At 33.1% G+C, this 25,554-nt stretch overlaps 2 protein-coding genes across 9 annotated transcripts in view; one reads left to right on the top strand and one right to left on the bottom strand.

Annotated features, from left to right (window-relative positions):
* The first annotated feature begins 1,600 nt into the window (after positions 1 to 1,600).
* The window catches only part of LOC105193945 (RING-box protein 2), a 58,998-nt gene continuing 35,044 nt past the window's right edge, over positions 1,601 to 25,554 (top strand). The window contains exon 1 of the mRNA XM_011158638.3: positions 1,601 to 2,010. Within this exon, the coding sequence (XP_011156940.1) occupies positions 1,857 to 2,010 (154 nt within the window). The 5' untranslated portion in view covers positions 1,601 to 1,856. The remainder of the gene's footprint in view (positions 2,011 to 25,554) is intronic.
* The window catches only part of LOC105193944 (facilitated trehalose transporter Tret1), a 40,395-nt gene continuing 18,681 nt past the window's right edge, over positions 3,841 to 25,554 (bottom strand). For 4 of the 8 annotated variants that reach the window (XM_011158637.3, XM_011158636.3, XM_039451820.1 and 1 more), the window contains 6 exons: positions 17,979 to 18,428; positions 11,329 to 11,454; positions 8,785 to 8,908; positions 8,367 to 8,540; positions 7,677 to 8,065; positions 3,841 to 7,494 (listed from right to left, as the gene is read on the bottom strand). In XM_011158637.3, coding sequence (XP_011156939.1) covers positions 6,913 to 7,494; positions 7,677 to 8,065; positions 8,367 to 8,540; positions 8,785 to 8,908; positions 11,329 to 11,454; positions 17,979 to 18,428 — 1,845 coding nt within the window. In that variant the 3' untranslated portion in view covers positions 3,841 to 6,912. Of the gene's footprint in view, positions 7,495 to 7,676; positions 8,066 to 8,366; positions 8,541 to 8,784; positions 8,909 to 10,352; positions 11,289 to 11,328; positions 11,455 to 12,600; positions 13,839 to 17,978; positions 18,429 to 19,507; positions 21,020 to 25,554 lie in introns of those variants that run through there. The other 4 variants (XM_026138853.2, XM_026138855.2, XM_026138854.2 and 1 more) reach the window with 4 other exon arrangements.

The raw sequence follows: 25,554 nt of genomic DNA, 5'->3' as shown, positions 1-25,554 counted from the left end.
ACCGACCGACTGCTGGCACTGCGTAGCAGCGGCGGTAGCGGCGTAGCGGCGCGCAGGCGCCAGTCACGTGGTGCGTTACGTCACGCGTCACGCCGCTACGCAGTACGCAGTGCCAGCAGTTGGTCGGTTAGGGATCACGCGGAAGGTCGCGGTGCGTCGCAGCGCATTTCAACTCGCATCCTCGTCATCCCGTACGAGTGTTTGATGCGAGCGAGTGTTTCGAGAGTGTCGTGGACTGCCGAAAGTGAAATGTCGGCCTTCGTACCGACATCCGTCGTGTCGAATGCATGGTGCGAAGTCGTGTCGCGTTCAATCGTGTTTCGCAGCTTCTCCGTTGCCTCTTATTCCGAGTTTCCGACACGCGTGAGCACCGGGAGGATTTCGAGAGTTCCGAAAACGAAGGCTCGCGCGTTCGTGCCAAGTATGAATCAAGGCGAATCGTCGTGAGAAGAATCTTGGATCCTTCGTGTTGCTCAGACAACAGTGATCGGTCGGGATGGCACGAAGTCGCATCGCGCGTTCAATCGCGTCTTCTCCGTTGCTCTGTATCTCGTATCTCGAGTTTTCGACGGGCGTGAATACCGGGCGTGCCGAAAACGAACCAAGTGTCGCGCGTTTGTGCCAACTATGAATCGAGAGGAGGAGGATCTTGAATCTTCGAAAGCGGCGGCTGAAACTACGAGACGGAGCTGGACGGGGCGATCAACGAACGGTGAGTCAATTTATTTGTACGAGTATCTACTGTTTATTCGCCCCCACATTTCAGTATTTGTGTCTCGTCCTGATTGCGCTTGTATAAATTGCGACTCAATGAATCGCGCGTAAGTTGTTAGGATAGGAAAAATTTAAAGTTCGTGTACGCGCGCTCGGCACTCATCCCTTCGCCAGGTGTGCCAACAGACGCGATTGATGTGCTTTTCGAGGTATGACTAGTATTGACCGACTGTATGTAAACACATTGGCATCGTAGTGTATGTTCACGTTGTACAGATGGCATATGGTGTCTCGAAAAATCATATAAGCTAAATCGTGGACATGGCCATACTCAAGCTTTTTCTTCTCTTCTTCCTTTCGATTTTCTCGTAAAATCTATCCTATCCAAGTTTCTTTTATGCGTTTATTACTTTTATTTTACAGGATTGCGATTTTCTCTTTTTTTTGCAATTGGATTCAGAATATACAATTTTGCAATCTGATTTTGTTTTAATTTTTTTAAAAGCCCGCAAATAACAATAAATAATTTATCAGATTTCATTGTTGCAATGGCAGATAAATAAGCTATTAGTCGATATCATAAAAGTCAAAAACCATAAAAATTGATCAATCACAGTCGAATATTCTCTTCACATTTGACTGTGATTGGTTAATTTTTATGGCTTATAACTTATGATACCGATACTAATAGCTTATTGTAGAAAGCCTATTAGACTTGAGACATAAAACAGTTATTATGCGTTATTATAGACAAAGACTTAAGTCATAAAACTTGTCTTAAAATTATAAGTCAATCATTCTGCTTAATCTTTTCCGCTGAATCTTGTCAATTAATTGGTTCTAAAAGTAAGAGCCAATCACGTTCAATTGCTACTAAGCAGCTTGTTTTACATGTGCCCCGTTGTATAATAGGGGTATGATTGGCTGTTTGGAAAACGTCCAAACAACGATCGCTGTGAATGACTGTGATCAATTACAACAACGTGATCGTGATTAAACGGGACATTTCTCGCAATACACAATTGACTGTCAGAACATTGCGTGCGCGTTGGAAATTCGCGATCTGATAAATTTGATTGTGTGCCAATATCGCGTTTTCGTCAATTTTCACTGGCGATAGTCTAACCTCAAAACTTCAAAACATGGGCGATTCCGAACAGGATCCAGGTGACCGGGTCGATGGTGACAATCAGAAGAATGACAAAATGTTTACCTTGAAGAAATGGAACGCTGTGGCAATGTGGAGCTGGGATGTGGAGTGTGATACATGTGCCATTTGCAGAGTCCAGGTTATGGGTAAGCGTTACATTTTTGGTTATGTTTTTGTCAATTTCTTCGCCTACAAAACGTTGCGTTACATTGATCATAGTTGTCACGCCAACATTTACTCAAAGAGAATCAATTAATTTGCATTTACTTTAAAACATACGTTTTGTGTTTCAATAATGTTCGCTTCTACCAGTATAGATTAATCTTTATTTAACTTTTCATTTTTCTAGTTCTACGAACTAGAAAAAGATAAAGAGTAAATCGAGATCAAAGCTAATCTCTGTTAACAGAAATAATAAAACGTTAATGGCACACTAACAGTTTGTCAGTGCAAAGTATTAGCATCGGCACCTTGGTATCGGCTGTTGCAAGAAGTGCAGCTGAAACGAACAGATAACAGATGCTTTCCAACAATGGAACACAGTCGTGTCTTATGTGACACAGTGTTACAGTGTCAATTTGTAGCTGAAACGCTGCTTAGCTTTTTTATTTTAATGTCATATTTTATTGCTGAAATGTAATGTTGGTATCTATGGAACCAAGTAAAATGGAAGTTATGATAATATCATAAGGCTATCACTTGTCATTTGATGATATCATATGAATGTTTTATATCTATTTATAAGTGATAAATAATGGATGCTTTTTATTTAGTGACATAAGTCGACACAAGCATCATTCTATCTTATTACACATTGAATACCAAAAAACATAGAATGTTGTTTGCATCAACTTGTACCATTAAATGGAAAGCACCCAAATCATGAAGTCCTATGAAGTTATGACGCTGTGTTTTATATAGAGAGTGATACAAAACAAAAACACAGTCAAAGCAATTTATTCATGTACAGTTGTATTGACTTGTGTCATAGAAAGCACTGGGTTGTACACTATGCTACACAGCATCACCTGTGTATTGAAAAGCACCTAATGTGTTGACATATTAAGCTCATGTAAGTTTGTTACAAAGTTGCTATTTTTCCCCCAAATTTTGTATTATCACAGGAGATTTTTTTTAAGGATAAAAGCTTTAGAGAAATTTTGATTATTATAATAACTAACATTATTATATTAACTTTTAAAATGAAAATTTATGTGTTGCTGAAGATTAAAGGAAAAAAGATTTCTTGCATTTCACATGTACAAGAATGTAAGAATTACAGTAAACACATACAATCAAACGTCATCTTTGGTGATTAATAAGTTGCAATTTTGGCAGTTCCTACCTTAGTTACATTCAGAAAGAGACTACTCTGCCGGTTACATTCAATTAATGAACACAATTGTAATTTTAAATATTTTATTATTTAGAGTATGCTAATTTTTAAAAATTATGACATTTTAATTTAATATAAAAAATATTTTTAAAAATTATTTCTTAATTTAACTTAATTTAATTTTAACACTTTAATTAAGCTAGTTTTTTATTCATGCAATTTTTAAAATAACTAAATTAATTTTTTATCTATTAATTTTAACTATTCAATTAAAAAATATATATATTAACTTATTCTGAGTGTTAGTGATCATGTAATTTATGAATTCACTAACATTGATAAAAAATATATAAAATTATTATACTATAACTGCACAAATTCATTAATTTTTTTTCTAGATTATGTACATTGCTATACGATAATACGTATAGTAACAAAATCTTGTACTTAAATAATTAATGTTATCTCGATCACAAGACGTGAATTGTTTAATCGCATTGCTTGTATCGACTTCCATATTCTAAAAACTATTGTTTGAAAAATCGCTTTTTGTAAATACACGTATTCGTTTAAGAAAAATTGAATAATATTACTAATATTAATATATGAGGATGAAAAGGGAAAAGAAAAAATTGAGGGAACAGTTTTACATAAATTTATCATTTTATATATAGATTTATATATAATCTTAAAATTATACACATAACTTACAGATTACTCGTAAACTTAACATGAGTATTAAATTATCAAAAATATTCCGCCATCTTCATTGTGCTTTGGCAAATAGCTTATGAATAAGCGGCAGATATTAATAGCAACAAATATAAATAGTAAATATGAGAAGCAAAGAAATGCTGTAATTGGTCATTGTACTACGAAGGAGAGAGTATAATGAAGAAGAGTAATATAGTCAATTTTTATATAAACCAAGATATTGTGTGCACTTATTGCTTTATATGATATTGGAGTGAGTCGTACATTGAATATTTTGCGCAATCGCAAAGGAATGAATCTTTTGTTAGTTTGGTATCAGTTAGTTTTCATAATTTAAAAATGAGATTTTATTATGGATTTTGTTCGATACTTTTACTGTTAAAACGAGACTTCAAGCACTACAAATGTTTACCATGATATTGTTTGACGAGCGAGAAAAAACTACGAAAAATGTTCCGCCGTTCTGCCGTTCTTATACTTCTTACCTATACAAAAATGAGATTCACTGCTAATGGAATCCTTCGATTCAGACACGCAACTACAGGCACACTCTCTGACAAACTTACAAAAACGGATACTCACGAGTTCTAACTTATTTGTCAGTTATCAATTATGATATGTATTTAGTCTGCACTGTGCCGAACACACTACGATTGCACCCGGTCACACGCAGTGACTCGGAATAAATAACAAAACTGCAATTTACATATTTACGTTGAATACAACTCATTTAAATGGTTCATTTCATGTGGGTAATGCAAACGTTTAAACATCGTAAAATACAATGCCGATATCTTTTAAATGCTTTACATTCTTTCAAATATCCTCTAAATAGATTTCTAAAAATAAATTTCTTAAAATCAATTTTTATTTTAATTTTTGAGGCCTTTTTTACTATGAAAACTATGTACAATATAAATTTTAATGTACAATGTATAATTCTCTATATAATCTTAAGCGATAAATTGCTGATATATAAAAAATATATATATAAATATATATCAATAATTTAAGTAAGATGTACAAATAGTTTTTCTATAATATCTTTCACACAACAATTTGTCAGCGAATTGCTCTCTACTAAATGACCGGGAACAACACTCGTCAGGTGCCCGACGCAGTTTTACCCCAACTTTCGAACATAAGCGATACGACGATTATTTTACATTTGTCTGAGGCTTTCTTTTATCGCTATTCTTACGTAATCCCCTAAAAAAAACTTTATCTTGGCTTTACGACTACGCTCTCACATTTTCTAATCTCTCGGTTCAGAGAATAAAAATATATATCTGCACATCATAACACTTACGATCCATCTACAATGGTGGTAATAATATTATGGTAGATTAAGGAGTAACGTCGGAGTAAGCGAAATGGGTGAAATTCATTTCTTACGATCTACTCTTTTTCTCAGCCAATGAGAGGTCAATAATAATATGAAAGCTAGCGCGATTGATTCATTATAACTTTTATTACACGCCGTTATAGACACTCAAACATAAGAACACCTTAATTCTGTAGCCTACTTCTAATGCTTACTCCTTAATTCACTACTACTACTGCCATTGTAGAATGACCTTTAAATTATCGTCTGACTTGTATGTATACATTTAAAATCACATTCCACATTAATACAGTCGATACCAAGCATCATTTGTTTAATACGAAGATTACTTGAACGATCACATGGACTGCCGGAGGAATCATATCGTTCCCCTTTTGATCAATTTCTTCGATGCTATTTGACTACAATCGTAGTTTAATCGCAGTCCAATTGTTTCTTTCTCTCTCTTTCAAAAATTTTATTTTAAAAGAAGAAAGAAGCGATAGAAAAATAATTATTCACGATTGAAGTTAACAACAATGATTTCCGACCGTGGATACATCTAATATCACTACGGTGCAAATCTTTGATTATTTACAATTTATAATTAATATGATGAGAACATGATAGATCTTAAGATTTATTGTCACATGGAAAATTGTCGCCCCTGTTCGAAAGATCGGCCTCTTGGTCGTCAAATATATACATAAGTACATAGATATTACGCTTTTCAAATTGAAGGTGGACATGGTGATTAATCGTATCGCACAGAACTATGCGGCACCACAGTCACACGTAAATTGCGTTATAAAAAAAAGGAACGCGCGCGCGCGACTAACGTTAACTTGCGCGTACATCTCTAACGACAATATTATCTGCTATATTCTAATAGAGCAGTATCAACTTGAGGTAGGCCATGTAGGACTGTCAGGAATAATAAAAACAACTACACACCTAGTCAACAGCTGATAGTCACATTCGCGCCATTTCCCTGCTGGGAAAGCGTAACACGTTTATATCCTACGAAGCTAATTAATTGACCTCGCAATTTGAATTCTCGATAAGGTTGGCCCTAACTCTGATCCTCGCATTGGACATCAGTAAAGTCAAAGCAAAATCTGTCGAAGTTACGTTTTACGAGGCTAAATGAAAAAGCGAATGAACGAAGAGAATGCATTTTTTTGTTGTTGAGATTATCTTGAGATTAGCAGTTTAGAAGTACAGTCGAGGAATTATTTTAGGCAACTTTCAAGATTGATTTTTTTGTGCCAATGAAATGATGGAATGCCACCTAATTCGCTTAAAGAGATGTGGATCTTGTGAGAACCGCTTTTGTCCGTGTGTTTCTACATACTATTCAGATCTATAATTCGATTTCCGTTTTTTATCGGTTATCTCCAAGTCGCTTTCGCTCAAACTACGTTATTAACAAGTAGACCTTGCGAAAGCAAGCTGAAGATCTCGGGAAAGATCAAGAACGTCAAGAGAGAAGAACAGATACGCTTCCTCTTTACATAGAAGAGAGAAGTATAATCTTCGCGGACCTGGCTTCTCTTTAAGAGAAAGCATACCTGTAAGGGAATCTTTCTCTTAGAAGGACGCTGTTATGCGTTCTATTTCTTACTCAAACGAGTATTTCTTTGTCGTTGCGAGCCGCGATCGGAAGTTTAACAGCTAGCACGACATCGGCGTCGGTTTCATATTGGCGACCGCGCTCATCCTTCTAACCGGACCTGTAAACTTCTTTTCGATCTCCTCGAGCGACCTGCCGCGAGTCTCCGGTACGCTGATGATCACGAAGACGAAGCCCATTACGACGATGATGCCGAACATCCAGAAGGTACCGTGCGTGCCGATCACTCCTATAACGTCCTCGAAAGTCTTTGTCACGATGAAGGTGCACAACCAGTTAAAGCTGGTCGCGATGCTCGCGGCAGAGCCGCGGATATTGGCGGGCAGGATCTCACCCATCATCAGCCAGGGAATTGGCCCGAAACCCAAGGAGAAGCCTATTACGTACACGATCAGACTGACCAGCGGCAACCAGCCGAAGGCCGTCACGTCCACATCTTGGGATTTCACGTAGAAGAATCCGCCGAGGGAGAAAAGGGTCACGGCCATCAACACGGCGCTTATGTACAACAACATCTTCCTGCCTAGCTTGTCGATCACGGACGCGGCGACGAAGGTGGATATGAAATTCACTACGCCGATGATTATGGTCGAGAGGTTCTCGTCGATTGTGCTACCGGCGTCCTGAGAAAAAAGTGTTGTGTGCTGACTTGTATTTTTTAAACTTTGAAGATTAAGTTGACATTTAACATTTCATGTATCAGTTTGTCGTCTCATTTTTGTAATTCGATTGAGAATGCGTTTAAAAATTATTGAATATTGGACTCGCGAATCAGAGTAAAGAAGAGTAACCGATTAATACATACCTGGAAGATCTGCACAGTGTAGAATATCACTGCGTTGATGCCGGACATTTGTTGGAATAACATTAGTCCCAGAGAAATGAGAAGGGGTCTGAGGTTTTTACTCTTTGTTAACTCCGAGAACATATTTTGAGAAGCGTTTTGCTCGCTGTCGAGATACTCCTGATGCAATTTCTCGATCATAGTCAATTCGTCTGTTATATCTGCATCTTTACCACGCAGCCATTGAAGAGATTTCCGGGACATTTTTGATTTTCCCTTAGAAATGTACCATCTTGGCGTTTCCGGAATTATGAACATCAAAATTAAGAATGGTAGCGGTAAGATTGCTCCTATCAGCGCTAAGTTTCTCCAATCCAGATACATGCCCGCTACGAAGCATAGTAATATTCCTGCGCATCGAATAGGAAACTTTTATGAGTTTGTGAGACAATTTATAAACAATAATGAATATAAGAATAAATAAATAAATATTTGTTTCTTATATTTGAGCAATATATTAAATCAATGAGTTGAATATTTAAATATTATATTAATTTCTTTATGGATTAAGCGAGAGACGAATATTTATTCGTATTTCTGAATAACATTTTTAATACACACTTATAAACAAATTGCGAAACTTAATTCTATGAGGCAATAAATGTAAAATTCAAATATTTAAATCGATAGCAGGATTAACTCTTCACTTACCGGTATTACCAAAGACGGTGGGCATTAAGCCAAGAGTACCGCGCACTTCTGCCTGTATCGTTTCGCCTAAGTACACAGGTAACGCTAAGGAAGCAACTCCTACGGCGAAACCACATAACGCGCGCCCAGCCAGTATCATCGGGATATTTTGAGCCATCGTGATTAAAAGCCACGCTGTAATAAATATCGCATCATCATATAACGCGATCTACTTTTTACGTGCCACGCAAAAATTCGAGATACAAGATTTTTCTATAATAAACCACGTGCAATCAATTTAAATAATTTTAAGATGCGACGAGGCTTATATAACGTTACTTGCTACGATAGCTCGCTCATTGCATCATGTATATGTATATGTATTCTCAGTATATTATATTTTATTACGTAAGGGTATGCCATACTTCAATAATCTTACCTCCGATAAATGGGAACGCTGTGACAAGTATCGTCTTTTTCCTTCCTATATATTCGATGAGCGGCCCTCCAGCAATGCCACCGACAAGTGCACTCAATGGCATAAGTGACCCGATCCACATGCTCTGTGACATAAAATTTGAAATTATAAGTTTGGAATATTTTCTATAATAATTGTCATTTAGTTATTAAATTGAACATCTGTTAAACTTTCCTTGAAATGTCGAAATTAACTGCATAACATTCTGCACATACATGCAAGTGATATTAGTGCAGAAATTTAATAAACCTCTACCCTACCCGAATGTGTAACATAGCTTAAATTCTTAATGTAATTAAATTTTTTTCGTAAAATTTTATGTAAAAACATTCCTTGTACTTTGTACGGTAATTATTAAAATTATTATGTATAGAACTAATTATTATATGCAGAAGCAACTCGGGATAGAATTGAAAAAGATTTAGGTCGACTGTATGATTTGATGATCATGCGGCGCGCGTCGACGGTCTTCCTTGATCATTTAAATTCATCGTTCGAATAATAGTTGGATACACCGAAGCAAGACTGACATAATTTTATTCACAGGTCCTTCGAATACAAATAAGGTCGGGAAGCCGCAAAAACATGTCAAGGAAAACAATTGCGAAGGGCAACTCGATCATTTTGGTTGGTCTTTCGCTGTCGTGCGTTTTAATTAAGTTATCGCAATGTAGAAATGGTTACGAAATTCTTATTACAATTGATCGAGTCATTAAACGTAGAATGATTGTTGTTACAAAATAATAAATGAAACTAAGACTGACATGTGAATAACACAAATAAAAGAGAAATAAACTTGTGAGAAAGAAGTAATGGTTGGCGAAGAAGTGTTTTTAGTATAAGAGATTTTAATGAAACATTATTTTCTAAATTCTAATTAATTATTAGATACTTTACACATTTGCGTTATTCATTTAGTTTAATAAAAAATGAAAAGTATTAAAAATTATTATTTTGAGAGTTGTTACAAAAATAAATTGCACAATCAAAATAGTTATATTTTAAAGCAGCTATAAAACAGCTTTCCTATCAAAGAAGACGAATGTATAATGTATTTTGTGATAGTCCTTGTAAAGGATTATAGATAAATTTATTTAAATCTTAATCTCTTTCGGAGTATATCAAAGTGCGTAAAATATATTATCTCTTTCATTAGAAAATTCTTTAATTTAAAAAATATTTTATTTAGAATAATTTAAATATAAAAAAATAATTTGTATAATGCAAAAGATAACTATTAATACATATATATCCCTCCAAACATATAAAAAGAACAAAGAAAAATTAAATGTAAATTATTACCTAAATTACTTCTAATTTGTTTTTGTTTTTTTTTTTTTAATATGCTAAGATATGATTTAGAGGAATATATCTGTATATTATTACATTAAAAAATGATTTTTAAGTAATTTATTTTTTTTCATTCTCAAGTATATTAGCGCGTGACAGGATTATATGTACATCGCAGCTCGTCTGAGGCTCAAACGTTCGCTTTTGGATGCGGAAGCGTCTTATTCACGCTCACTTACATATCTGGTCAATTTCCGTCACGATGTTAAGGCTTCATGACGGAGTCGGCGTGTCCGGCAAAACAGCCAATCGCGTTCGCGGCCACTGGGGCACAACGGCTCCTTCGCCAATACGATCGCAATCAGGTCATCGTGCCCCTGACCAGACGCCAATGACGCACTTGAGATTAAACCTTTCAATTAACCATTGACTCTTCGAATAGCGAAGGCCGTACCTTTTCATACGCACGCGTTGCTCGCGGTAATTTACAACGCGTTACGTCGTTTGTCATCGGCCGCTTAGCTTCGGCTTCCACTTCGTATTGATCGCAATGCATCGCCAATAAACAATTCCGTCGGATTTTTCCTTGACATCGTGAATTTAATTAAAATGTCTTTAAACGGTCGCTGAAATACACGCTACTGCGATATCTGTTTGCGATCTGGATGTAAAAACGATGTCGTGAAAACTCGTTCTCTAGCTTCAAACACTAAGATATAGATGGTATAACTAGATTTTTTATAGCTTCTAAAATAAGTATCAGGCGATTTTTTGAAAAAAAAATGCCTCTCGATTCTACGGAAATAAACGAATATGCTGTTTTTACGCTATCGTTAAACGAATAATTGGCGTATAATTGGCGGTATGTTCAAGAAACCGTGTCCACTTCCCACGTGTTCAATTTTCCACTTCCGATGAAATCAGATCCTTCATACGATTTCACAGTCGAGCATTCGGAAATTGCAACTTTATTCTGAACACTTGTATGAAAATGTTTGTCAGAAGGGAAAAAAACAAAAATGTTTTATAAGAGCTAGTTCGTCAAAGATTTGTTTTCCTTGGCGAATTCTACAGATATGCAGATGCAAAGCACGTGTTCGATAAGGCGCGCGATTTGTCCTTCCGTATACATAATAAATTCTCAATGTGTCCGGATATAAGTTAAAGATAGTCCGAGTTAGGTGTGTAAAAAATGTCATTGATTGCCGAACTCACCATGTGTTTGGTAACTTCAAAGGTCGCCGTGGCGTTATCGCGCATGGACACCAGCGCTGGCGATGTATAGGAAGACGAATATCCGACCTGCATCGAACCCAGCGACACCGATAATGCAGCCAATATCTGCAAACAAATTACAAACAGCATGAAAAATGTACGAAGGACTAAACGTGAGCTTTAAAGGTACATTTAGTAGGGTTAAAAATCTCTTTAAATCCCAACAGATGCTAAATTTGTCGGAATAAATTCGATCTGTAGGATAATTCTGTAAGGATTGTCAACAGGTGCCAGAATAAATGCATGCGTAGATCTTTCGCGTAGAGAAGAAATGATCATGTAAACATAGAGATTGAGGATATTTTTGTGTGCTTTTTTTTTAATATACAGATTAAACATTATTGTCGAATAGATTTTCTTCGTGAACGCAATTATTGTTTAGAATCTACTTTTGAGATATCAAACAGTCGATATTGATGCAGTAATTTAACTGATATCGATCAATTGTCATGATTTGCGTCATAGAAATTACGTCACAAAAAAGATTGCGATATTTACATGGAAAATATAAATGTTACTTTTGCAATCCTTGTATAAACATTTGACTCTAATATTTACTGTGTATAGAACCTTAAATATTTGCAATATACAGAACCATAATTAATAATAATTATGCAACCGAAAAAGAAGTGATTCCTCTTTGAAGAAAAGGAAAAGATAATAATAAAATTTATTTAACTGTATATTTGCAATTTTCGAGAAAATAATTTTTAATATGAAAAAACGTGTTTATCTCATTGCAATATTGTATATTGATTAGGATAGTCTTTTTATATTAAACAATTAATATTACGAGGTTAAAATATTCCTACAAGTTTCAAAGCACGGTAATGTACCTTAAATTTCTATAACTTAATTTTAGAGAAGCTCCTAAAATTAAAACAATATTAGTAATTGGTGTCAATGAGTATACAATTACATAAACAAGTTTTAATTATATGTACAATATTTATCAATTTTAGTCCGATTCATGCCACATCAAGTTATGTTTCTTGAAAATTATGCAGAATGTTATCGTGTATTTTTTTTACATTATTTAATTATTTACAGCACAGCCTATTGTCCTAAAGTACATATGCTTCTTTTCTTACTTTACTTTCACTTATTGTTGCTGTCTTTTGCGAAGCATCTTTTCTTACCTTCCAAAGAAATTTAAAAAATTTCCAAAGGAAAAAACAAAATAAAAAGATTCTGATCCAAATTGATTTTTACCTGAGTGAACGTGCATTTTGCTGCCGGTGCGTTTACTGGCAGCTCGATGTTTACATAAGTGTCCGCTCGTAGGAGAATCTTCATGTTTACGGATAAATCGAGAAACCTATTGTAATACTATTCTGTAATCCGATTGCAAACACGATTTTCTTGTGAGCAAGATTTCAGGACTGATTTAACGAATTGTTGTCCAACGAAACAAACAATAGTACTCTCCAATTGTAACGTAATTGTAACGTAAAGACCACCACATTCGCGTAACTCGCGAGACTTCCCGATTGTACTGGATATTATCAGAATATCTGCGACAGGCTAAATCTAACAATAATCTGATTTATTTCGATCAAAAATCTGTCAAATTGTGAGAAACGTCATTATTTTCTTCTACTTATTCTGCTTATTCTATCGAGTAGCGATGAATGGATCAATTCCGAAGGTCCGCAAACTCGGAAACTCGTGTTCTCGAATCAGGGTTGTGAATAGTCTCGGAAAATGCAGTTCGCAGAAGGAGTCGGTTAACCGAGCCTTGACCCTTCGAGGGTCCCGACTGCGTTCGGAACGAGGGATGAGAAACTCACTCTTGCACGCGTGGAGACGTCAGAGATTAATATCTCTGATAGGATTCCGATATTGATTCGTCTTAATCGACGATCAACGAACTGAATATCGATCACGCACTGACGCGAATGGAAGTTTTCGATGTCGCAGTATAATACAAGCTATTGACACTTGTGGACCGTGCCGGATGATTTTATATAGAGAGCGATGCTGGGGGCCGGCCATCCCTTCCCTTTTGCAAGCCACGTCGTTGAAAACTTCGTAGATCACTACTCCTATATCGAATGATCCGCGATTACGTCAAATTGACAAGGCGCTTACGTCTCGTGCCTTCGTCTTGCGTCTTCGACGCGACACGTGATTCCAATTTCGAACGAAGGGATATACGTGCGTCTTTACATAGATTTTTCTGAAGGAATTTTGAAACCCTACAAGAATGTGACCTATTCGTTCAACATAAAAATCATGGTGTCTCTAAAGCTCTTTTGCGATGGTATCGTTTTATTTTTGAAAATATTTTGTTCACGTATGAAACGTTTACTGTAAAAGTGGCTTAATTACTTATCAAAATTTGGGTTTCTGTTTTTAACGATTAATGGTTCATAAGTTAATAATTTATGAATTCATTAACGCTTTAAATAAGAAACCGAATTCCAAACTATTAGCAGTTGAACAATTTCTGCAATAAGCAGCTCATATTTTCTGTTTACAAATATTTGAAACTAGAACTAAAATCAAGAAATAACCAACAATGGTCATAGTTAACCTTAGTGTTCAAATAATAATTTCATAGGTAATTTTATACACACATTCTAATTTTATTCATAAGAATAAGTAAAGTTTCATATATGTACGTAACGTATTACATATATTCTCTGTTTATACTAGATATTCTTTATTGATATGTTTGCGCTGTGTCGATAAAGATTATATTGATAGTAAAGAGTTTGTTGATACAGTATGCATTATGTATACTGTTTCAATAAAGACTTGAATGTTTTATTATTTATTCAATAAACTCACTATTCAATACAATAACAACAATGTTACTTTAAATGTGTTTATCAATTTGCCAATCGATATAAAAACTGGGTTATACTCGGTTGTACATACATATATATATATATATATATATATATAGAGAGAGAGAGAGAGAGAGGGAGGGGGGCGAATAACCCAGTTTTCATATCGATTGTATTAAATAATGAGTTTATTGAATATATATAGTAAGAAAGAGATTTCCAATTAGGATTATTATCTCATCATCTCGGCAAATTGCTAGCAAAGAAAAAAAACGGTAGAACTAATCCTTTCTTCATTAAACACATAATTTTTATGGTTTCGTCATCTATTTTTTATGTCATTGTAATGTTACCCTGTATATAACAATTATTTTATTTAATGTCTAAATTTTAACAAATTGACATAAATTCTAAAAACTAAAAATCGAAAACGTTTAATGAATTTCTGAATTTTTTGCTTTCCCAAATAAATGTTGATACGAATAATCGTTTTCATTTTTCACAAAAAAATAATGTTTAATTATATCTTACGTGTCCCGTGTGGATTTAAATGTCATGTCACTTTATTGGAATTATTAATTAATATTGATGTTCCACATTTGCATCGATCGTGCTCATTAAATAGATTTAACAAGATAGCTTGATGAATTTAGCCATTACAGCTGCACTTCTTTCTATATCTAACGCAATTGTTCGTGTAACGAAGGTTTATTTCTTGCTTGGCAAATATTCATCATTATATAACATAGAATATTGTTTTAGACAAATTTAAATGTTTTTTCACATGGCTCTTTGTATTTGATTATGAATATTAAACAAGTTGTACAAGTGTACAAGTATAAATACGTGAATAGATGAATTAAAAAAAGTAATAATATAATATAATAAACGATATATGAAAAAAAGTCAAACAAAATGAGCAAACAATTAGATGTTAAAATAATAATGTCTCTTTAATCTTTAACAATAAGTAATATATGACGTTTTAACTTCACAGAGTTCTCTTCAGCACGTGTATAAGTTGATTTAAAATCCATAAAATCTCAAGAGACATAATGTCTATATTTTAATAATTTAGTTATATAAAAAACGTTTTATAGCATAGATATAAAAAGTCAATTGTTACAAGTAGTTAACGCAAGTTATAAAATCAAAATAAGTTAAAATTTGTTAAACATAATTATGATTGATTCGTTGTTTTCTGTTCACGAATAAATCGAGTCTGGTTGTTAAAAGATACAAAAGTCTGAAATTTAAATATGAAGGGGTTGTTTACTTGAAATATTTTAAAGTTAGCGAAAATTAACAATTAAATTTTACAAAATAATATAATAATTTGTATGAATTAAAAAAGAATTTATAATTAAAGTTTATTGTTATAACTTTAAATTTATTGAATATTATTTTGAAGAACACGGAATATTTTTATTAAAACATTGGATAGATATATTAATTACAGGATTATTAGGGCTACATCTTAGCTACATTTTTTTTAAATTATGTAAATCATGTAACACTACCATACTTATCACATCTCAATGCCTAACATCCGTTTGAATCATTATAGATTTAATTATAAATTTGAAAATCACACTGACTTGTAGAGTTTGTATACATTATCATTGTTACATGAAATTTGATCCAAACAATACATATGTAAGTTTTAACATTTATATTATGTCAAATTAATTTTGCAACCAAAAGGTTTTTTAATTATGGAAATTATTATGTTTAAAATAAATATGGTCAGATTATTGGATTGATGCCACGTCGATAATAAGATACCTGCATTATGTCTTTCAACAAGCAGACTTAATTTATTCGCTAACAGGAAACGACGAATCCATCATGACTGTTTTACAGATTTTACTTAATTTTACTGCTTGTACTGACATTACTTGCAACGTGACGTTTTACATTTATTCGATAAAATGTTTTTTATACAACTAAATTATTAAAATATCAACATTATTATGTATCTCCCCAAGAGATCTTATGTATCTCATTTTATGGACTTTAAATCAATTTATATGTGTGCTAAAAAGCAGGATTTTGTAAAGTTAAAACGTCGTACATTACTTAATGTTAAAGATTAAAGGCACATAACTATTTTAACACCCAATTGTTTGCTCGTTTTATTTGAACTTTTTATATATCGTTTATTATTAAATTTTAACACATAAATAAAATTTGGAGTGCAAGTGATTTAAAATCGAAAAGATAAAAATTTGTAAATTTTAAAAGTCTATTATTCATGCAGAATTATCAACTGAATAATCGAAATCAAACAAATTTTTATTATTAAAGAGATTATTATTTCATTAATGGATACTTAGAGATTTGATTAGTTAGAGAGTTATTATTGTAACATGCAACTTTTATATCTTTTTTTCTACATATGAAACTTATTTCATCTGATTTTAATATTTATGGCTCAAGTAAATTAAAAATTTATATTCCATGCAGTACTATAATGTAATATCATAATTCTGAAGACGTTGATATTGTCATCGACCATGAATGTCGAATGGTAACCACAAAGAAAGTGCAGTGTTCAATACTACGCAAGGCCGCAATATTTGTTACAGAGCTGCGTCTGCTTTTCGCTTATCCTCTTGTTCTTGCATTGTTATTGTGCCGATCATTCTTATCGCATAACAGACAGCATACCATAAGCTGTGCATGTACATATAATAGAGCAAAATGTTTAATGCAAAAAACGTTCTAAGAGGACTTTACTAGTTTCAACAAGAATTATTCTGACTTTATACTTTTGAAAAAAATGCTTCATATTTTTAATGCTAGATTTATATATCTCTGTGTTGATGGATATAAAAAATTAATATAAATAGAAACGCAGATATAATTTTATTAACTAATAAGAGACTATTATTCATAATATAAATATAACAAGTAATTTTATTTACTTATTTAAATATTAATTAACAATGTGTTAACCATCTTACGATTTGTTGTGAAATAAAAACAAAAAATAAATGTAATCAAAGTAATTTTCATGCATAGACGTGATTTTACAGTTTGTAATTAATTAAAAAATTACAATTTTTACAAGAAAAATATTACAGTTTCTACAAATAGATAACATGTAATGTTGCTACAATATTGCAAATTTTGTAAGGCGCACGAACGAAGGGCGACTGCATCGTCATGGTATTTGACGGACCCTACGTGTGGTCGTACTACTGCAGGTCGCGCGCGTCCTTAAATCTAGCAGTTTATTCTCGAAAGCACGATTTCCAACAGTAACGCAGGAAGAAAGATTCTCAATTAATAAAGTCGAATAATCTACGTTAATTATATATGTTGTACTCGAACCGCAACTTAGTTGTACTGAACGGTTTAGGGAACGAATAATTTGTAGAAATACATTCTGCGCATAGGCAACGATGATATGTGCAAGGAACACGTGCGAGGTCCTTTCTGTATTATTTGCAAATATTGCTTATGAGATAATTATCGATTGTTCTCAAAATGTGTGATTTGCAACTTTTTTTGGTTTCATCATTTTAAGTTCCTATTGATAACATATTCTGCCTTGCTACTTGAAACAACGGTTGAAATTCATATTTCAAAACAGAATTTCCAGAATAAGCTTGTTATCATTGGTTTAGCCGCAAGTTCTGTTAATTTTATTTTTATTAATTTTTGTTAATGAAGGAAAATATTTTGGTGTCTTTTTATTTTAAAATATAATTGATTTTAAATTGCTTGAAGAATCGGCATTGAAGAAGTGTTGTAGAAAATTTCAAATAAATTTATGGATATATGAAAACTTACCTGGGCGGCATATCGTATCCAGGACGACTTGGGTTCCCTCTGGAACTCCGAGGACGGCAGTCGGATGGGCTCCTGCAAGTCCTTCGGCAGTTTCACGTCTTGGGGATCCATGAGAATGTTGATGCTCGAACTTTGCTCGCTTGATAGAAGTGGATCTAGCTGTTTGTAATCGACGTCTTGATTTTTGTTGAGCGGATCGTAGATCCGCGACCTGGTTAAGGCCCTCTGATGATTGTTCCTCAAGTTCTCGGCATAATAATGATTGGATCCCTTGTTGGTGTTCCCAGAGAAGTGTTTCTTCTCTGTGATAAGAGCGGTCTGGCTGTTGAAGGGACTGGTGTTCGTCACAAGGGTCGTGTTCGACGAACAGTCTAGGTTTGACCCAGAACTGGACGGCGAAGGTCTGATGACTGGAGACACCCTTGGGTATTTGGGAAGAACACCGCGCTCCTGAAATTAGAGTTATGGCTCGTTTTAACAATATATTGAATAAAATCTGCATTTCCAAAATCATGGTGAAATAAATAAATACTCCAAAATGATTGTTTAATTTTTCCCAGAAGAAAGTGTGAACACCAAATAGGACTTCAATTAGGATATAAAATTTACCATTTTTTATATTTATTGCAAAACAAACACAATATCAGTAGAATCATTATTGATCGCGATAATATAAATAATATAATATAAATGCTTTTTTACTTATGTAATCTTAATAACAAATTTTATTACTTAAGATTGGACAAGTTAAAACCGGAGATAATCGCAAGAGAGCAGTCGAACTGGATGTTACCAGACTGTTCTTCTTTGCGATAAAGTTCCACGCGTAGTAAACAGATTATATTACAATGAACATAAATTCTCGGAGCAAATCCCACGCATAATTTAAAAAATGAGGAAAATTGCCCGTTCCAGGTTGATGAATTCTCTTGAAGTTCACTTCCGAATATAATGTAAAGAAAGCGAAAACAATATTCGTTTTTATTTATCTCTTTTGCGCATACATATTCTGAGAGAATAATTTAATTATTGAAACGGAAGAATATAATTATATTTAAAAAAAGTGAACAATAAAATTGCATTGTGCAAGAAATTAGTACGATTTAATACAAGTATTATTGTAAAAGGCATACATTTTTTTTTAATATCAAAACATGTCAGATTAGTTGCTTAAAAAAATATATATTGCCTCAATTACAATATTTTTAAATATATATTTTACATATAGAATTACATTTTACTTTTAATCAATAAGGGCTTAACAAAGAATTATAAAAATATTTTTTCGTAAACCTAAAAACTTTTGTCTTTCACGATATATTTACTTGTCTCCAACCGAAAAAAAAACACAGAAATCACTTAAAAATTTCGAATATTATTAATTACTTTCACGAGAAGATGTTAACAGATATGAAATTTGTGTGAATGAAACTGTACACTAAGAGAACCACCAAATGTTAAATGATAAGAAGATACGAGAATTGCAAAAAGGATGCAAACAGCAAATAGAATCAATAAAGCCGCGTTACCGATCACCGAAGAACGAACGTCCGTTTATTTGCCTAGCTGTTCACTCAAAGGGATGAAATATTAAAGTTGAACTATTTATACTGTTTTCAAGAATTGCTTTATCAAGAATCGCGATGAAAATATGTTAGGAGAGAGGGAGCTGAATCATACACGGGGAGAAAAAAAGTAGAAGGCGAGTAACATCTGTATAGGCAGGCAGAATGAGCGAGAGTGAGAAAGAAATGAAAAGTGAATGTGATTATCGAACGAGCCAATGACGAAAAGCCAGTGGCAGAGGCGGTGATGATGCCCGGTTGGAGATTAGATGACTTTTTTACCCCTAACCGATAACCCGTCTTGAACTCCATTACAAGAGTTCGCCGCTTTCGCGAATGTTTCTCTACTTCATAATGACGCAAAGTGTTACGTGATAAGACTCCAATTCGACCCTAGCCGAAATCTCGTAATTATCACGTTCCAGAAAAACCTTGCTACAGCGAACGGTCGGGCATCCAGTCGAAGAGTCGTCAATCCCGAAAATGATGAATGTGTGCATTTGCAAATTAATCTAATATTTTTAATATATTCTATTTACAATATAATAATATATATCTTTTATATACTTGTTTCTTTCCAATTACGTATTTTATAGCATATACGATTTGATTTTTCTAATATGAAAATTATCTTCAATCCACATAAACATGAACGAGGTCTTAGAATCAATCCAACTGTATAGCCAAGCCTCATACGTACACATAAACATACACAATATAATATCTTAACATGACCGGGAGGTGTATCAACAAATTAAGAGAATGGCCATACCGGTCGAAAGCGGATCTTAGTGCTCAATAATAATTTTCCACAGGTGAATTTACACAAACATTTACAAATTCTCCCAAACTGCACGCGGCATGTTTGCCGAACGTTAAACGTAACTGTTAAGTAGAACCAGAAGTGTAATATCACAAAATCAAATTGCTAGTCAGTTGAATAATTTTGATGCCTACAAGCATCTCTACGATTCTCTCTATCTCGAAAACTGTAAAAAATTTGTTGCGAAAAATATATAATCTCAGTCAGGGTTTAAATCTGTATTTTCCTACATTCTACAAATATGATTGTTATTGAACGCTAAGATCTACTTTCGACCGGTATGGTTATTCTCGTAACTTATGCATATATAAAAGGCGATTTCAAAAGATGACTCACCCAGTCGACCCGGAAATACAAAAAAAACTTCATCAACATATAAAACTCCAGTTAAATACAAATTATGAAACAATGTTGTATGTTGATATTGTAATCTTGATTACAGTCAAGATTACAATAAAGCAGCTATAAGTTTAAAACTTGTGTCCGTAACAGTGTGCTTGTTCAGACTGAAACTTGTGACCGTAACAGTGTGCTTGTTCAGACTGAACGTTACATTATTTGAAAATAAAGAAATAAATAACATACACGGAGTAAATAAGACACAGAAGCAACGAGGGTAATAAGGTACATGGAATAAGATACAAAAGATACAACAAGATAAATAAGATACAAAAATAAGATACTGAAGTATCAGAAGTAACAGAATAATAACATACACGGAATAAGACACACAAAAATATATACAAAATAAATACAAAAGTCTGTCCCATATGAGATGAATCAAGAAATCTTATAAACAATATTTTTATTAAAGTTGATTGGAAGCGGATTTTTATATGCTTTAATAATTTTGTTTAATTCGTCTATACTGAAAAACAGTAATCTCACTTTAATATCTTTTATTATATGTATATCTGAATTTATCCGAGATTTTTGGAATGTAAAGTAAACCATACGCCAAATTCTATATTAGATTCCTCAGATTCGTAACAATTCTGTCTAAATGTTTGTTTGTTCAGTAGGGATTTGAGACGTGCGTTTATCGATTTGAAAATAAAGTCCACGGGCTAATCGTTGTTTAACAGCATGTTAATAATAACATTGATGTTCCCGTTATGGAATATCAGATGTAAGAATAAAAATGTTCAATCATGTCCATTATTGTTCCTTTTTTTGAGATAATAAATGTAGAAGTAAATAGTTTAGGTATTTATCCGAGAATGACGCCGATTTCGATCGTAAATTTTAATCTGGGATGAAATGAGTTGAAAATGTTGAGGATATTGTCAATTTGAAGAGACAGCCATCGCGATATCATTCACATATCTGAAATAAAATAATAATTGGATTATTCGAATCTTTCTAGGGCTTTTTTTCCAAATCTTGTTGAATGATATCCTCGATTGTTGACGATAATAGAGTCCATCGAGTTCTAAAATTTTACTTGTATATATTGTTCCCGAAAAAAGAAAACTATGTCTTGTGATGTAATTATACTGCTGCGCTAAGCAAAAAATCTAGCCTTTTAAGAACGAGCGTATTAAGATTTTTAAGATTCAAGGCACAATAACTCCGATTCTGGATGATATTACAATATTTGAGTAGATTATTTTAAATTTTAGATTTTATATGTTTTATCAATTTCAAAATTTTAGTATCAAATGTGCGCATTTGAAAAATATAAATACTTGATTATGATATAAAATTAATTGATTTTCTCAATGGTTTGGTAATCTTTTCTCTCTTCTTTTTCTCTGTAGTCTCTATATTTATAATTGTATTCATGCCGAGTAGGAAGAAAATACGTTAACTCACGTTAACAAACGATCAGGATCGCAGATGTTCCTTGTCGTCTCTCACCGAAATCTCGATGTGAAATTTTTATAAGGTCTCGTTTTAATTGTTCTGTCGGCAGTATAATACTAAGCATAAATCGGTGCAATAAAATCATTATGTAGACACTCGAAGTGTGCCCCTTCTATGAAAAAGAAGGCGTTATTAAATTTTACGATGTCTGTTTCGAAGGCTAAGTGCTGCTTTAGCGGAACATTGCATCTCACGATAATAGGAATATAAAAATTGTCCTAGAGGTGAGTTCCTGTCGAATCCAGCGTGAAGTATAGATCATCCTTTATACGAGCGTGTGATACGGACGCTTCTCATCACATTGGCATAGCTATTGTGTCGAAAAATCGACTTATCCCGCGGTCATCACGTGCCCCTTACATGCGATGTAAAGTTCATATACATATACGACATGAACTCTGACGTCTCGGAGGAAAACTATTTGACGTAATGTTGTCAGCTTGCTCTTTGGAGTTCAGTTCTGTGCGCTTACACACAAAGAAATTCTAGTACGTTTACTTATTATCAAAGTCACGAAAAGTTATGCGTAAAACATACTTCGCTTGCGTAGGATCGATTGTTTACAACATCGCGTTTTTTAGAACATTTTTTAAACATCAAAATTAATATGATCGCGGTGAGCACATAGTGTTTAGATATAAAACTATCGTAATTTAAAAATAGCCTTTCTTTTTTTTATGAAAGTTATCTTCAACATTTAAATTTTAGAAAATAACAAACAACTGCTAATAGACATAAACAATCAATAATTAATTCTTGAAATTTAACCATATGTGATTTCTTTTAAAGAAAAGTAAATATCTCAGACAGAATTCCAATTAAAACTGAATAAATTTGAAAACTAGATTGCGTAATCTAGTTATTACGTTAGAACAGCATATCTAGTTTAAGTGCTCCTGACCTTCAGCGCGGAATTACGGTTCTCTAATTCATTTTACTATTAGTCACGATCGTTCATGCTTTATGGAATTTTTGTTTTATTATAAAACTAAATTAAAACATAACTTTTACCCTTACTTTTTTAGTTCCAAAGTATCATGACAGTACTAATAAATTACAAGAAGTATCTATTTAGAAAAATATTAGATAACCAAATATTTAAATTTATTAAATCTATAATCAATGTTAGATGATAATTAAACACACTCTGTTATCTAATAAAAATACGAGCTACACATAAAATTAACAGAGATTTCTAAATAATAAATTGAAAAATAAATGTGACACTGTATGAACGATATAACGAACTATAAACAAATTAATGAATTTTATGCATTTTTATGTAATATATATAGTAGCTACCTGAATACATATTAAAAAGTTATCCATACAAATTGTAGAATTGTATATAAGGGAATTTGCCACACTAGCAAACTAATAAAAATAATATAACCAAGTAAATTTTATGAAATTAAATCTTGCTGTACTAATATTAGTAAGACACTTAAAATGTATATTGCAGCGGTATGTTTCTGATTTAAAAATTCAATGTAAAGTAATATTTGATGATAGCTTCTTAAAAAGAAATTATGTTAATTCAAAATTTTATAAAAAATTGCATATAATTATTACGTTTTATTAGTTCAAGAAAAATTGCAAATATTATTTTTAAAAAAGTAGCAAATAGGAAAATGATATTGCACTATATCCATATACATATGTGCTTAATAACATTCGATCTGTCTTCTAAAGACGAAAGTAGCTCACTAAGGACAGTAATAATACATACGTGACCTTTCTAGTTCATGACCTTTACATGTTCGATTGTCCCACGCATTCGCGTGTAATTTCCGTCGCGATATGGTCGATCGATTAAATCAATTGCGGCATGGTCACTCGACTTTGACGATTATTGACCAAGGGATAATTTTGTTGTGAACCGCTTCCGTGTCAAATATTAGCTGACATTGAGATTTCTTCTACTCATGATTTAAACTAATAATATATGTAGATCTTTGAACTTATTGATATTTTTTGCAAAATGTAATGCTTTTTAGAAATTTGCATTCCGTGAAGCAACGTGAAGTATTAGATAAAACAAATTTTTCTTTTATTTGCATTAAAAGCATAGCTAAATTATTTAACGTTATCAATTAAATATTGAGCAATTAAACGTCTGTGATATATGCAAACGTATACCTATTAATTCTTAGTCGTCAATTTTCTTGAATTTGAAAGTATTTCAACAGAATTCCTCTGTGTAAAAATATTTCTAAATGCCTATACATTCATTTCATTTATTTACAGACATTTTGCAGACATAAATGGTTTTTGCAAATGACGTGTACTGCTATCGTGATTTCATTTTTCTACGATTTGAAGAATTTCCTTTTTTAGAAAAAAGTTGATAAACAAGAACTATGATTTATTGATATTTACATATCACTCAAAGCGTGATACGTAATCATTTGGTTTTCTTTTCGAGAAATAAAAACGAAGATTATAAGACGTGTTACTTATAATGTGAATATAGGGTAATTGAGTGTTGACTCTACATCGATTATCAGCTATCCTTCCCAATAGTTCTCTAAAAATAAAATAAAAGGCGTAGGCAGAGAATACAAAAATAAGAGAGATGTAAGATAAGGGAAATGCGTTTGTGTCAAGCGCAATGTGCTAACGTTCTGATATTATACCAGTATTTTCTTACGGATAAGAAAGTCAGACAATATTTGCGCTTCGTATAACGTGCGTGTGCCCATTCTTATAAATCCACCGATTCTTACAAATCCACTCTTCTGCCAATCAGAAGAAAAATGTGTTTTATTCCGACTACTGTAACTCTACTATGTAATTTTCGTCACGCGATCAAAGTAATCGGCTTTACGAATGGCTTTACTAGGGAGATGTTTCGCAACGTGAAATATATTATTACTTCGTAGCTGCACAGTGTGTACGTTTATAATTCAACGTCAACTGAATTACAAAAATCAACCGCTGTCATATTTGTTAGTCGGATTTGGAGTATCGCCGGGAATAGTAGCGACAGCCATAATTTAATTTCGCGTTAGGTTTTGATCGATTATATACCGATCATACATGTTGCAAACTTTGTCTGTGAAATCTTTGCTTAACTGATAATTGTTTCGCAAAGATTTAATTGTCTATCGAAATTCGATTTTGATCTTTTTATTCGCGTGACTACAGGTGACTATAACGCTTACGAGCAACTTTCATTTATTAAAACGCTTTTGTACACGTACATGCATTTATATTCAGTTTTTATTCCACACATAATTGACAATTAAAGATTTTAAATGTATTATAATTAATATGCAGTATCAATTAAACATTAAAGTGCCATTTAATACAGTTTATGGCA

The sequence above is a fragment of the Solenopsis invicta genome, chromosome 7, assembly GCF_016802725.1.
Source record: "Solenopsis invicta isolate M01_SB chromosome 7, UNIL_Sinv_3.0, whole genome shotgun sequence".
NCBI lineage: Eukaryota > Metazoa > Arthropoda > Insecta > Hymenoptera > Formicidae > Solenopsis > Solenopsis invicta.
This window is presented reverse-complemented; position numbering and strand designations above follow the sequence as displayed.